The following is a 16,284-nucleotide window of genomic DNA, read 5'->3' as shown; positions in this document are numbered from 1 at the left end:
ATTTTAGTTATACTATTGGTTGAGAAAAGATTACCGGTAAAGATATTTATTTTATTTTGATTTAAATTATCAATTTAGTTTTAAAATTTAATTTTGTTATTATATTATTTTTATAAGTAAGAAAAATGTAAAAATATTTTAGAATTCATTTAAGTTTCTAATTTTTTATTATTAAGGCGAAGCCTTAATTATTGTACTTATGCATGTTTAAATATTAAATTAAAAAAGGATTTCAAAGATTGAAATATATTTTTAAAAAAATTAATTAGAAATTTCATAGTTTGAAAAACTTACACCAGATTTTATGAATTAGAATATTGTTTGGAGTAGCTGGGGAACCTCAGCTTCCTTCTTTGGTTCAAGCCATTCCTTCTTGTAAGCTTTTCACATCACATTTTTGTGATGGTTTTGGGGTGTGAGGAAGCACGCTTCAACTGTTGACAAGCGTTGACCTCCATGGCTGTTGCAATTAGAACATCTCTTGTGGTAGCTGGGCTCCCAGGTTCTCAACTTGGGTGTCACAATTTGAGGAACAGACAGCATTCTCTTACACTGAGTTGGGAAAAACATCTGAAGAGTGCACACAAATGGGGTGGGATGTGTGTTGGTGGAACCCTGAGGATTTGGGGGGATGAGAATCCATGGAAGCGGACGAAGGTAGTGATGCAAGTCGTTGATCACCATCCAATGGACGGTGATGTTTCTCGTGGAGTGCATAAAGATTTGGTCGCCCTTCCAAGTGGGTGTTAGCTTTTCTGCACTGTACTTTCTTCAAGATGATTAATTGTAGTAGTAGTAGTTTTTAAGGAACCTTATTAAATGATTTGTGAGCATTGAATATCCATGTTAGATTTAGTATATTCTGTGTTGCTTGCTTTTTGCCCAATGGGTAAGTTCTCCCCTTTTGGGGGGGGTTTGATTTCAAATGATTAGTTGGGTTTGCACAATTTTTTGTGACAGCTTGCAAGGCCATGGTTTGGCACATGCTAGTTTTTGAACTTGATGTAATCGTGGCTTATTTACCATTTTGTTATCTGTCATTGTTAGGGGAGTACTAGGCCAGAGTGAGAAAATATAAGCATTAAGACCTTAGCCTGGAGTATACTCACATTTATTTTGATTTGGGGTTTTAACTTTTATGCAAGTGAAGTTCTGATTTCAAATAGGAACATCGTTAACATTACTTAGCTGAAGAGTGGATAAAGCGAGGGAAATCCCATTTTGTTGCTTTTAGAATTTGTTGTCATAGCCAGAGTTAGCTAATGAAATGCAGGGAAAATGATGTGGTTATGGGGTGAAGGGACAGGCTACCCTTGGTAAATTGTCATGAAAAAATTGAAATTTTGGATATTATTTTACCCCTTGAGAATTAGATAATTATGCTTGAACTTCTTGTTAATTATTTCCTTTCAAACTAAAGGAAGGAACTTTTTGATGGGATATTGTTATCAACTTATAATCAAGTATAGATTAAGAATCCCATTTGTTTATAAAAATTACTTTTTGACAGCCATTCTGGTGTTAGTTTCTCGTCTTTCGTTAAACTACTATTATATTTTTCATTTTTTTCATGTTTTTTTTTTCTAATGCTGGGGAATATTGTTTAGAATTTAACATGCACCCTGAAAAAAACAGTTATCAACTCATGTAGAGCTATAGTGTCATGATCTATTTGTTATCATTTTGAAAGCTAAGGATCCCAATTTCTTTACTTTCCAATCTTATTTCATTATCACTTAAATTTATGCATTCCCATTTTTCATTTTGTTAGTTTTACTGGAAGATTTCAGATTTTGAAACTTCTGTTCTTGTCACTGACTGTAGAGCCATTAACCATATCTGATATTGTGGGTGCTTCTGATGCTGATGCTAAAGTACGAATATCATATAAGGTATGAACGTATTATCATGATCTATGCAATGGTTGCAAATTTGTGATCTGTTATCCATGTCTCATTATTTGTTTGGATTACTGAATTAGGGGAGGCCAGGATCATACAGTGAGGATGCTGCACTCAAAGCTTACCCCAACTGCGAAACGGTTTCATGCAACGACTTTGAAGAAGCTTTTAAGGTTTGATTTGACATAATCTGTAATATTATTGAAGCTAATATTTGGATAAGAAAGTGTTAATCCTTATATTTCAGATTTATCACAATTGATTTTCATTTTCTGTTTCTACATTCTATATGTTTTCACTTTTAACTTTACGCAAAGGTAAGAATAATGGGTTTCAATGTCTTTGTAACGACCTTCTCAAATGTGTTTATCCTTGCTCATTTTCCTATTTAAAAATAATGTCTGGCAGGCTGTTGAGTTATGGTTGGCTGACAAGGTTATTCTTCCAATAGAAAATACATCTGGGGGAAGCCTTCATCGGAGCTATGATTTACTTCTGCGCCATAGGCTTCATATTGTTGGTGAGGTGCAGCTGAGTACTAATCTCTCCCTTCTAGCTCTGCCTGGTGTCAGAACAGAGTTCCTAAAACGTGTTCTAAGTCATTCTCAGGTGAGGCTGCATGTTGCTCGCCCTTTTTCTGATGTGGTAGAACAGACTTGCTATACTATTATGGAAAACCTACTGTTGTTGCATTTAATCCTAAGCAACATATAGCATTTGTTCATCAATGAAAGAAACTGGGATTTAATCAATTAATTTTCTAAGTAATACTGAATTTTAATGTTTTGAACTGGTTGAAATGTTCTCTCGAGAGCTGTGTATTAGTTGTTTTACCGGTTAATTAAACAACAAGGGTCATGTAAGAAGTATTTTTAATTGTGTAGTTTGTTTGCCATTGACAGATTTGGAGCAAGTAGACTGCAGATTATATATCATTTAGTTTTCAACCCGCATTTGGATTTTGTTTGTTTAAGATAAAAACCTGAGCACTTTCCGTTTATATAACTGAATCAAAGAGTAGTTTTCTATAAACAATATACTGAATGTAGTAGAATACTTCAATTTGTACTGGTCACATTAGAGCCGTGAAGAAGGTTTTTGCTTGCAGGCACTGGAATTGAGTGATGATTTCTTAACTAAATTAGGCGTTGCCAGAGAAAACGTTGATGATACAGCTAGTGCTGCTCAGGTAATCTATCTGTATATCTTATGTGACATCAGACTTTCTCTAGAGTAGAGAATAATTTTGTTTTCTGTTTATCTTAATGTGCCTGTGAGATTAGATTATAGCTTCAAAGGGCCTATATGATGCTGGTGCAATTGCAAGCATTCGAGCTGCAGAAATCTATGGACTTAATGTACTTGCAGAACGAATCCAAGTAAAATCTCTCACCAATCATCACTGGCTAGAAATCGACAATTATCTTGTGGTTGATTTACCTTTGATTTGATTTTCAAGTATTCATTTGAGAACTAGGTGTCTCCAATGTTATATTAGTTTGAAGGCAAGAAACCGGAGATTTGCAAATAACAAGTTTAGCTTTGGTGCAAAGCTTTGAATTTCTCCCAAAGTTTAGGGAAACTTTGTGAAATAAGAAAGCATTGACCCTGAAACAAGGAGAGATAATTGCATATTCTAGTGTAAATATAGTTGTTGACTAGAGGCAATGTGAGGTTCATCTTATACTTGCAATTCAACCTATAGCCTTTTATATTGTCTCCATGTCTACCTTTCCTCCAGATAAACCAGACATTTATTTTCTCTAATTTTTTCAACTTGTTGAAGAACAGTTCCCTAAAAGATTATGGTGTTGTTTGCTAGAACCCAAGAACGGTTTTTTTCCTTTTTATATATGTGAAAATTCCATGATGTCAGCATTTACCTTAAACCTTTGTTCTGTAGAATTCAGAACGTTCTTTCTTTATGAGGCCATCTAACTATTTGAACCGTTTTTTATTCTCTTTCTCAATTGCTTGACTACTGCCCAGGAATAATGTGGACGGTAAGATGCTAAAATTCATTCTTGATGTCAGCATTTACCTTAAACCTTTGTTCTGTAGAATTCAGAACGTTCTTTCTTTATGAGGCCATCTAACTATTTGAACCGTTTTTTATTCTCTTTCTCAATTGCTTGACTACTGCCCAGGAATAATGTGGACGGTAAGATGCTAAAATTCATTCTGGAATATCTGCGAACCAATCCTCTTTCAAATATGCTTTTTACACCCTTGAACAAATTTTACTGCTAGGCTAAATCAATACATTCATAAGTCAACTTGCAATGCATTTGCTATGCGTATTCCTTCCAATATTCAATGACAAGGGTATGCTGTTGTAATTAGTAAGTACAAAGTGCTGTGTGTGTTGAGACATGTTCTTTGTCATTCATTAGTGCACAAACTTCTACAATAGAGGCTATATATTATATTCCTCTATATTTCTGTAAATAGAAATTCTTGTGTTGGTTTGATTGCCTTGTACAGGATGGTCATGAAATCATCCGTCGGTATCTCGTGCTTGCTAGGGATCCAATAATCCCAAAAGCTGATAAGCCCTTTAAGGTAAAATCTCTTTTTGATGTATGACTATTGTCTCAATCATGACACAAGATTCTCTTCGACCAATTATTCATTATTTTCAGACAAGTATTGTGTTTACGCTGAATGAAGGTCCTGGAGTACTGTTTAAGGCTTTGGCTGTATTTGCATTGAGGGACATAAATTTATCCAAGGTTATTATTATCTATGGGAAAAAGTTTTTTTCTTGCAAGTCTATCTCTATGCATGATTATTACAAGACAATTAACATTGTGTATATTTGAAATCAGATTGAAAGCCGTCCACAAAGAAATAGGCCATTAAGAGTTGTTGATGACTCCAACACGGGAACTGCCAAGTGAGTTAGCTTTTTGCTTTTTCACATTGGAGTATTGCAATTGGCCTTCTTTTTCATCATATTGCTTCATGCAATATCTGGTTCAAGCTAGTTTCTCTTTACTTGCTGAATTGTTCAAACGTGGTCTAATTTTCACTCTTCTCCTAAATTGTTTTCTGTTGTATATGTGCAATTACTTTTTTTCCTCTATTCACGTGCTAAATAATTTAGGGTACAATGAACCTTAGATATCTGAAACACTCTATTTTCTTTGAAGCTGATGCAAACCTTAGTATAACCCGTTTTCTTTTTTCTATTTAGGTATTTCGATTACCTTTTCTATATTGATTTTGAGGCATCCATGACTGAGCCTCGAGCACAAACTTCTTTAGCACATCTACAGGTAAGTTCTTTGAATTCTTATTTTGTGATTTGAATTATTTTTACCTTTGTTGCCTTAGGAACTAATTATTATATTATGATATTATTTTTATACCAAACTAACATACAAAAACAAGAAAATAAAAGGTTTTTTAAAAAAAATAGTAAAGAAAATGACAAAAATAAATAAGAGAAACATAAACTCATACAAGAAAAAAGAAATACATTCAAAGAATCCCCTCACTACTCTTCATTAATTCAAAATGATAGAACCTATATAAGCACTCTATTAGTAAGTTAGGAAAAAGGAATTATAGTAGGTCACTAATTTCTTACGTGAATTTTCTTTTTAGCAAAGAAAAAAATTAAGAAATCAAAGTCGTTTTGTGAAATTTAAAAGTGTGTTTCAGTATATATCTATGCACTTTCAACCTGTTGACTATAGATGAGTCTAGGACATTGAAAAACAATCATGGTTTAAATAAAATGTTCAAAAACCCAGTAAGCCAAAGAAAGACATAACAACGTCAAATTAGAAAAAAAGAGAGTATATTTTCATTTATTAAACAGTCATATGTAATGATAATGTCAATAACAAAAAAAATAACACTGTAGAAAGCAATAACCTATATAATCATAGCAAAAAACAATGTAGAAAAAGTAAGAAAACTTTACTGGCACTGGTAAGAATGAGAGAAGTTTGAATATATAAGAGTAGATAATCTCACATTTGGATTAGATTCTTTTGTGAGAGTATATTTATACATACAAATAAAATTCATAAAAATCCAATTAACAAAATAATCTATTGAAATTTTATGATTTTAAATACTATATGATTCTTTTTTTAATCCTTTAAAATCTTAATTGAACATCATCCGCTTTTGATCTGCCATGAGGATCTTAAAGAATGTCCAAAGCTTCTTAGTTTTGTGTTTAGGCAATTGATCCTTGCATTTCCATGTGTTTTTTCACTATGAGAAATGTAAAAAATTATCCCTTTTTCATATCATGAGTATCTAACCACATATCAAAACCATTTTGTGCCTACAGGAATTTGCCACATTTCTTCGGGTGCTGGGCTGCTATCCCATAGATACAACCACACTATAGTTATCTGCTTTTTATTGGTGAGTTTTCATTGAATTCAATCATACTCAAGCCTGAATTTTGGAAGAGGATTTGGAGATACTTTCTTGTCCAAGTAAAATAAAAGCTCTCAGATGGTAAATAATGTAATCTATGATAGCAATAGTTCATCCTCCTGACCTTAGACAGTGCCATTAGTCCATCTGCTCATCGAAGAGATCTTCATAAAGAATAAAGAGGTAAATTAGGTTTTAGCCAAATATGTAGTTCTCTCTCTATTACATTGTCAAACCTTAAAGAATAAGGAGCAACAAGAAGAGAAAGAATCCGCTAATATATGCTGTCAAAGTGATGTCATCGGAATCAATAAGATCATGTTTGGTTCATGTCTTGAACTTTTTCCCAAGTTAACATCTTCCACCCACCAAGTTTGTGTTGTGGTTATATTTCCTGCATATATTGAAAATATTCTTGATGAAAGTGCCAATAGCCAAATGTGTAGCTTTCATTCCATTACAAGTCAAAGAAACAATAAAAAAGGCTGCTGATGCATTGTGGCACTATGAACTCAGTTGTCACCATAACGAATGAGAACATAATTGGTTCAACATCTGTTCTCATGTAATGTCATGTTTTCAATTCTTGTGGTAACATCTTCCATCACCAACTTGGCACTTGTTCTTGCTATGTTCGACGTTTTTTATTCTAAATCCTGACTTTTTGCCAAGATCAAAAGAAGGGGTTGTGACTGTGACGGAAAAGTGTAACAAGTACTAAAAAATATGTTACTTTGTGTTCTGTTCATGTGCACCACCAGATTAGTATAACATATTACCATGTCGTGACATTTCATCGCCGAATACTGCATAAACCTTAAAAAAAGAAAGTACATTTTACTTCACTTATCATTAAAAAAATACATATCTTAATATTTTTAAGAAAAAGTTTAACTTTTCTTTCATTATTTTTTTCTGACATCAACCCACCATTCCATTCCCACAATAAAATCTGACATCAAGAAACAAGTTGCTCAATTTTGTGTCACGTTCTTGTAAAGTGGAAATCTACGTGTTCACTTTTATTTGACCATGAAAACGGTAGAATTCTTACTATAGAATTGAAATGAGTCTCTAAGACTGTATCATTAGTGTTTTAGTATGTTTAAAGTTTTACATTATTTAAAAATTTATATTTAAGGTAGTTTATGGTATCTTTCCTTAATCCATTAAAATATTTTTTAAGAAAAAAAAATCATGTAAAGTCACCCAATTTTAGAATTGGCAATATCTTAAAAAGGTTATAACTTATCATAACGCATGAGAGCCAAAATCATTTTCTCACAAATTTTACACAAAAAATTATAGAAAAATTCTAAGAAAATTGGTATGAGAACTAAATATTTTTAAAGACAATATTTATTTTATCTTATTATAATAACAAAGGATATTTACTTTGTATCAATGGATTCTTTGTTGATTATTTAAGGGTGAAATATTACTTGTAAGTATTAATGTAAATTTATTGAACATTTAGGTTGAAGTGACTTCCCTTCACAAATTGGACCTAAAGTCTAATCAAAACCACTTTCTTTATTATTAAAACTAGCATGTGAAACACTTAATTGATATTAAAAGTTTCAAAGCTCAAACATCGTGTTAGTGTTGACCTCTTTGTCAAATCAAACTTCAATTTCAAACATGGTTGGCTGAGTGTCGTAATTGATGTCTTCCTTAATTTGAGTGCTTACTACTAAAATTATTTAATAACTGCATTATTCAAATAATTTGTTTACATGTCATGTAATTAAGTACTATTTTAAAAGTAAATAATTTAAGTATATGCTATGGACAAATTGATTCCTGCCAAAAGAACTCTCACTTATTAAATGTGTCATTAGCAGCATACACAAAATTATGTCAATTGCAAATTTTAATTTTAATTAAAAACTACATCATTAGTATAATTAATGTTTCCACCTTATTTTGCGGTACATAACAAATAAGGGTAAATACTAACTTTCTCTTCTATCATTTTTTTTTTCATGATTAAACTTTGCTTTTTAATATAATATAAGAATATAGTCTAACAATGATTATTGGACTTTATAATTCATTATCATATGTTAATATATAATCTTACATTTAAAATATTTGATTTTTTTTCTAAGAAAATGTGTTAAAAATTTCATAAAATTAAATTAAAAATATCTCTTTATAAACTAGCTTAAAACCAATTTCTTAATTCATTCTCACAATCATTTGATAACAAAAACGGGTAAAATTTGAGGAATAATAATAAAATAACACATATATAATAAAGATAAAATGATTATAAGAAAAGGAATTTTTGTAATTTTTTTTGAAAAAATATAAAATAAAAAAATAATATTAAATGAATATAAAAGATTATGTGTGTGAAATTATGCTTTTTCGGTGAGTGAGAAGACATTTGTGCATTTATTTGCTTGAGTGGTTTATCACATTTGCCTCCGCCAACCTTGTTTTCTGTAAACAATCTGCATAATTGTTTCCATACATCTCGTATGAAAAATTAAAATACTAATGTATATGCACTATAGACATGTCTAGATGCATCAACATTTAACATTCATCACTGTTCTCTCATGACTCCTCTTATTTATCTATTATTTTGTCCTAAAGTACTTAATTTTATAAGGGAAAAAAAGAGTAGGTAAAGGAAGAATATTCTGTGGCTTTCTTCACAGAAAATGTCAAGAGTGACATCAATGGCGAATACAGGAAATATCCAGTCAGTATAGATTTGAACGTTTATACCACAATCAAAATCATGCATTATTTCATATATTCTATCCATCCACCACATTAATTAAAAATAAAATAAATTTATAATATATATATAAATATATATATATATATAAATACGAGAATAAATCTTGTTTCATTTATAAGATTGAATTAGATTCCATTGAAAATTATTCAAAACTTATTTTAATAAAATTTATTGTTGGTTGAGTTGATTATGTTATTTGTTATTTGTTATTAGATTGCAACTAATATCTAATTTACTATATGTTTTAGCATAAAATGTGTCGGAGAGGTTACATAAACTAAAAATAAAACTTACTTTAAAAACTTATTTTCTAAAGTTAAATTAAATGTTCATGTCGGACACTTTTATGATTATTATGATTATTGTTCATAAGTTGAATCTTTTAGAACAGATTAATATCTTAATTTTTGAAAACATTTGAAGACTTAAAATATTTGACTACCACCATCCTTAGGCTGCGAGTTTAAGCCTAGGCATATATACAAAGGAATACTTTGTAAAATTTATTGACAAATCTAATTTTGGAGCAGATTTTATTTTTCAAAGAAGAAATTGTAAAAAAAAAAGTTTTACTTTTATGAAAATTTAGTTTGTAGTAAAATATAAATATACAAAGATGCTTTTGAAAATATTCTCCACATTTTTTATAAATATTCATACATCTTTATGGAGCCTATACATATGAACACACTTTATGACTTGAACCCTTGGTGTCAACCAAAGATTAAGAAGCGTCGTGTTCTTTTCCGAATGGAGAAAACAACAGCATGCATTACCATGATGCATCATCGATAACAAATGATGGTGAGTGAAAATTTAAAAAAGGAAACATGATGCATGGATGGTGAATGATAGTGATGCTACTCTATAACTTTTGCTTTGTTCTTTTCCTACAGATGCGGCGTGTCTATACCAAACTTTTTTTACTGCTTCTTATGTAGTGTTGTACCATGTTTTCATTGTCCAGGTTCAATGAACGTTACTCTCTAACCTTTTTATTTTTTATTTTTCATTTTCCGACATTATGATTATTTAAGACCTATGTCTCTTTACAAGTGAGGGAAACAATGCATTGATAGACATCCGCATGGGACAAGTGCCAACGATCCTTTTCTTTCTGTGCTCATAAACTTGTATGTGGCTTTTCCTTCACCCTCTTCATCTTTCTCAGTTCAAGTTCATTGGTACGTTTTCTCTCTTGTTCATTGTTTTAAAAACCATGATTCTTGTGCTTCACTTCATCTTTAAACTCAAGGGAACTCACTTTCCTTTTTGGTTATTCTTATCATTAATCACCTGACACTGCAAGGTAATTAATTTATGTTTAGGATTACCTGAAACACTGGGTTTTAAGCATTTTTCTGCTGTCTCTTCATAGTTGGAGATGCAGATCTGTTTTCATCACAACACTTTAGACGTACTAAAACTTCAAAGTTTCAAACTTTTATTTGTTGGTTCCGTTGGGTGTGGTTTGGTTAGATATTGTCCTTATGAAGTGTTTTGATGGAAGAGTTCTTGATTGATCTGTTGGTACGCTTGGTGGGTAGGTTCGAAGTTTTGATCTGAAGCCATTACAAACACGATAACCTAATATCCATTGCTTTCAGGTAACTTTTATATTCTACTTTTTCTATATGATTCTGTGAATATTCTTTTTCATATGCTAAATCCATGCAATTGGGTTGTGTTATTTTAAATGAATCTGTGTGTTTATACCAATGAAAAACGTTTTCATTGTTCATTTAAAGAATTACCTTTCATTAATTTATTTGGTATACGATCTGCACCGAATTAAACAAGATAATCTATGTCGGAACAAATGAAATAAACCAGTAAATAAAGCAAGAGATGGTCCCATATAAAGGGTATTTAATTAGCAGATATATCAATAATGAAACAATTGAGGAGATTGGAGGGTTGTAGATTTTGTGTACGGAAACGCTATTGACTAATGTTTACCAGGTTTGAAGTCTCTGAAGACTGATTTATTATCATAAAATTAGCCAATGTAAACTGAGAACATGTATAGTTGAATATAACAGGTTGAGATGTAGAAGCCTTCAACTTCAGTAGATGGAAACTGAAATCCTTCTCTCCAATTACTTGTTGCCAAGTGTATATACTAATAATTATATGTTATTGGGAGTGACACGTTACCTCCAATTATTGTGGTCTTTATATATAATCTAGTAGCTGAACGTGTACTTAACCGGTGACAATAATAAAATTGTTTATCATCTGGAATGTTTTCAACTATGAAATGGGTACGTGTTGTTTCTTAAAGCAGAAAATGTTGCGTTGACATAATTTATCAGTGCTTAAAGAAACACGGAGAAACCAGTGCTGATATATCTGTGTTTGTCATTTTTGCAGTGTTATGAAGATGTAACTTATTAGGAAACCCAGATGCCATCATGATGGGCTTTGGGCCCAAATTCAGGTACTCTTTCAGAGATTGTTCTTGATATTGAGAATATTTCAGCCATTTAGGCAGTGCTAAAAATATATGCATTCTCTGAGGTTCTTTAATAAAAGATGATATAAATATGGCAAGATGGATAAAAAGGGACAGATTAGTATACAAAAATAGAAAGGACTATTGGCAGTGGCACCTCCTACTAGCCACGAATGTGTTCTTCTGTAGTTTGTTCTTGAAAAACATGTTTCATTAATTGAATGTTGTCCATGTTCTAGAAATTTCAGTCAATTTAAAGATCCACAAAACACCAAATATCTCAATGATGAAGACCACACCACTCACAAAGGACAAACTAAGCTGCAGTTGAAGATGCATGTTGCTCATGGTCAAAACTATGAATCTGCATATTATGCAGTTATCAACCAGTGCTTCTTTTCTTATGGGTGTTGGCTTTGCTTCTTCCAGGTAAAATAACTTGTTGGAGTGACGTGTATTGCTTAAATATGTGTTTTTGTTCCCTTGAAACATTGTTTAAAGTTATATTGTTATATTTCTTGAGTAATAAACACTAACATAAATTAAAACTATAACACTAGGATATTATAGTTTTCGGTGATTCATATCTTTTGTGGAGAACCTAACTTCTGCTCTATACTCAGGCTGTGGCAGTTTCTTATGCTGAACAAGTTGTGAAATTGATGGTTAGTTTCCTCATGGTAGGGAAGGGCACAGATGAAACGAAGAAGGAACTGAACACCCAGAAAATGGGAGCATCATTGATACACAAAACAGTTACTTTCAGAGATATGTCACTTTGACAGCACATGCCTCTTTGATGGCTTATACCAAAGCTCATCAAAGATGATGGTCATGATCAAAGTGATGCACCCTCTTTGTCAGGGACAAGGATTTCAAACCAGCAAGTGACTTGTTCATGGTTCACACAAATGTGTTTCAGTGAGGTCCTGAGTTCTTGTACCACTGAAGAGAGTTCCCCTAGGCAACTTCAAAATTTGACACTATTTTCGAACATTTTCTTGTCAGTTATCTTGGTCATAGTTTATGTCTCTTCTTGCATTCCATGAATAATGTAATAGTACTGAAGAGTTTTAGCTCCGCAGATGAATGTGTAATAAATTGAAGATTGTGTTTGTAATTGATAGATTATATATATTTGAAGATGTTGAATTTGTTGGTTGAGTTTATGTAAGTCGTGTGATTTTTGTTTTAAAAACGTGCGATGTCTAATGCATTTCTCTAAATTTTGGTATAGTCTTGATAAATAAAATTTAATTTATAACTTAAACTTTATAAATGTCACGTGACAAGTTGTTAGTTGGAATAAGATCTGGTTTGTAGAATCAGTTTTTTTTGTTCCGCTATTTTCTATTAGTTAACGTTTACCACGTAATGTGTTGATTATTTCTCAGTGCATTGCAATATGTTATTGTATGTATGTTTATATAAGTCGCATTCAATTCATTAATAATACAGTCATCGAGTGTGTGAGCATTTTTATTTTTCATTACCTTTTACAACTGGTATTAGAGCTCTAAAAGGGACCTGATACAGGGTGAGAGTGTGAAGAGTGAAAATTACCGTGTGAGGAGTGAAAATAATGTGAGTGTAAGAGTGCACGCAATGAACCAAAATTGTGAAAGTGCGATCAATGCAATTATAAGGATAGAAACCAAAACATCATCATGTCGTCTCAGTTTTTTTTCAGCCAAGTCATTCTACAGTTTGATGGCATTATGATTTTTGGTCCATAACTTCTTAAATATTAGGAAAATATAGAAGCTCAGAGGAAGACTATAGAAGAGGCCAAGCTCAAAGACTTTGAAAGTCAAGAATTTTTTATTCCAAGTCATTGACAGACAAGTTAGGGAAACTATTCTTAATAAAGCAACTTTAAAGGAAATATGGAAATCCATGCAAAGAAAGTATCAAAAGTCCACAGAGGCAAAAAAAAAACACAACTTCAAACACTAAGAAGAGAGTTTGAATTGCACATTGACAGCTACAGAGGCATACTTCTCCATTTTGGTTACCAAAATGAAATCAAATGGTGAAGTAATAGAAGAGAGCACAAATATATCGTTACCGAATTCCAATTTCGATCGACGATCACACGATTTTGATCATTTTGGTCAGGCAACCATTGTGCCTTCAACGATGCCTTCATCTTTCAAAGTCTTTTGAAATTGTGGATATGCTCTTTTTCTGTCATGCATGATGGCACGTCTCGCAGCGATTTAGAGTGTCGATGTCACTGTTTTTCCTTTTTCAAGTTTGTCGTGCGTTGTCGCACTTCCAGTTTCCTCTCATGTGGCTATTCAAAGCACAATTGTTAGCAAAATACTTAGATCTTTGACATCAAAATTCAACTATGTTGTATGTTGGATGGAAGAGTTAAATTTTTTCGATATTTTAATTATAGATGAACTACACCTTTTGATGCATGAACAATGTATGTAAGGCTTCCAAATAGAAGAACAAGTTCTGAAGGTAACAAATGATAATGGACCTTGGGCGGGGCAACAAAGATTCATTTAGAGGAGGTCACAACAAACCATAATGTGGAAGAGGTAGACAATCACCTAATAAATCGTTCATTGAGTGTTTTAAATGTCACCAACTGGATCATTACCAATATGAGTGTCCAGATTGGGAAGGCAGGGTCATTATGAAGAACTTGATGAAGAAGATGAAGAGTTTCTATTAATGGTAATGAAGAACTTCATCACACCACACAGGACGTATGGTTCTAGATTTCATTATAACAACCATATGACGAGAAGTAAGGAATGAATTTTTGATTTTGAGGAAGGATTATGCAAAATTATGAAACTTGGAAATAATACAACAATGATCGTGGTTGCAAAAGGAAACATTTGGGTAAAAATAAATGGTTTTACTTTATAAGATGTTTATTTTGTCCCTGAGCTTACAAATAATTCAGTTTAGGACAAGTTCATGAGAAAGGTCTATCCGTCCTAATCTAGCAAGACAACTGATATTCCATCCAAAGAAGGGATTGATTATGCACTCTAACATGAAGGGTAACAAAATGTTTTGCATGACAATATGTGTAACATTTAAAGAGTCAATGTGTATGCAAACAAATACTAGCTTCGATGAAGAAACACATTTGTGGCACTGCTGTTTTGGCCATCTTAGCTACAAAGGATTGAACACACTTGCATGCAAAGAGATGGTCGTAGGACTTCCACCACTAGAATTCCAAAGCAAAATTTGCGAAACATGTCTGGTTGGCAAACAATAAAGGGAGTCGATATCGAAGAAATTCTTATGAAGGGCTTCAAAACAACTTCAACTCATTCATGTTGACGTTTGTAGTCTTATCACACCATTCTCAAACAACAATAAGAGGTTCAAATAGTGGTTTTGAAAAAGAAGTCGGCATGTGCATCATGTGTGTAAGGACGGATTAAGGAGGTGAATTTACATATATGGAGTTTGAAGAACTCCCTAAAACTCAAGGAATTTCCCGACAATTAACTACAACCTACACACCTCAAAAAAATGGAGTAGCTGAAAATCATGAATGCACTAAACGCAATACTAATGAAAAATAAGTTCCTAAATTGTTTTGGCCTAAAGGAGTTAAATGGTGTGTGCATGTACAAAACAAAAGTTCAACTTCAACTATGGAATAGAAAACTACCAAGGAAGCCTAGTGTGGTGAAAAGCCAAGAGTAGATTATATTTTAGTCTTCTAGCTCATTGTCACATACCTGATCAAAATAGAAGAAAACTTGACAACAAAAAGAAGCATTATGATTCTTGGGCATCATTGATGAATACTTCTCCAAAATTTGACATTATTTTCAATCATTTTCTTATCAATTAATTTAGTCATAATTTTTGTCTCTTCTTACATTTCATGAATAATGTAATAGTACTCAAGAGTTCTAGCTCAATAATAAATTGAAAATTACGTGCATGTAATTGATCGATTATATATATATATATATATATATATATATATATATATATATATATATATATATATATATATATATATATATATATATATATTTGAAAATGATGAGACTTTGTTGAATTTGTTAGTTGAGTTTTAGTGTGAGTCTTGTGATTTTGTTCTTATTAACTTTGTCATCTTTAAAATCGGGCAATGTTGGATGGATTTTTCTAAATTTTGGCATTGTCTTGATAAATAAAATTTAATTATAACTTAACTTTATAAAAACCAAATTGTATTTAAAAATGTTTTATTCTAATACATTCATATATATATATATATATATATATATATACTTTCAATGACAATTGATATGTTATTGGAAATAAATACCTTTTTCTAATGACATTTTAATAGAAAGGTTGAGAATGAAAATCTAATAAAATACACTAATCTATACTTCTAAGAAATTAGAGAAACACGTTATTAGAGTAACAAGAAATCTCCTATGAGGAAAACAAATATGGATTCTATATTATGAATTTTTAGTATTATTTTTGTGTGTCTTCCACTAATATTTAGAAATTTTTAAAATATCTTATTATATTTGACTGGTATCTTCTAAATTTAATATAACATTAATTATTATTTTTTCTTTATACTCTACTATATACAATAAAATACATTGAAAAATCTCTTTCATTAATACTAACCATTACAAACTATCAACTAATTTTTATCTAACTACTATTATTTAAAAAAGAAAAATACAAAATGATTGTGAACATCTTTATTTCAAGTATAAATAAAAATTAACATCAATTTTTTTTTCTTTTTACCTTTTATGTGGTTGACTTTTTTT

General features: G+C 31.5%; 2 protein-coding genes across 5 annotated transcripts; both read left to right on the top strand.

The window, feature by feature from the left end:
* The first annotated feature begins 276 nt into the window (after window positions 1–276).
* Window positions 277–6,652, top strand: LOC108332333 (arogenate dehydratase/prephenate dehydratase 1, chloroplastic). The gene is made up of 11 exons (XM_017567544.2): window positions 277–739; window positions 1,825–1,892; window positions 1,982–2,074; window positions 2,310–2,510; window positions 3,010–3,090; window positions 3,185–3,280; window positions 4,386–4,463; window positions 4,544–4,633; window positions 4,730–4,797; window positions 5,098–5,179; window positions 6,211–6,652. Exons 1-11 carry the CDS (start codon window positions 457–459, stop codon window positions 6,268–6,270), a joined length of 1,200 nt encoding a protein of 399 aa, XP_017423033.1. The 5' UTR covers window positions 277–456; the 3' UTR covers window positions 6,271–6,652.
* A 3,437-nt stretch (window positions 6,653–10,089) lies between these two features.
* On the top strand, window positions 10,090–12,681 carry LOC108333141 (uncharacterized). Of its 4 annotated transcripts, none has more exons than XM_052871095.1 (5): window positions 10,090–10,190; window positions 10,605–10,664; window positions 11,431–11,497; window positions 11,761–11,941; window positions 12,136–12,681. In XM_052871095.1, exons 3-5 carry the CDS (start codon window positions 11,472–11,474, stop codon window positions 12,292–12,294), a joined length of 366 nt encoding a protein of 121 aa, XP_052727055.1. In that variant the 5' UTR covers window positions 10,090–10,190; window positions 10,605–10,664; window positions 11,431–11,471; the 3' UTR covers window positions 12,295–12,681. The 4 variants fall into 4 exon arrangements, with proteins under 4 accessions (XP_052727055.1, XP_052727053.1, XP_052727054.1 ...); XM_052871093.1 differs by having other exon boundaries at window positions 10,091–10,190; window positions 11,752–11,941; XM_052871094.1 differs by having other exon boundaries at window positions 10,092–10,241.
* Window positions 12,682–16,284: the final 3,603 nt, after the last annotated feature.

The sequence above is a fragment of the Vigna angularis genome, chromosome 11, assembly GCF_016808095.1.
Source record: "Vigna angularis cultivar LongXiaoDou No.4 chromosome 11, ASM1680809v1, whole genome shotgun sequence".
Classification (NCBI taxonomy): domain Eukaryota; kingdom Viridiplantae; phylum Streptophyta; class Magnoliopsida; order Fabales; family Fabaceae; genus Vigna; species Vigna angularis.
This window is presented reverse-complemented; position numbering and strand designations above follow the sequence as displayed.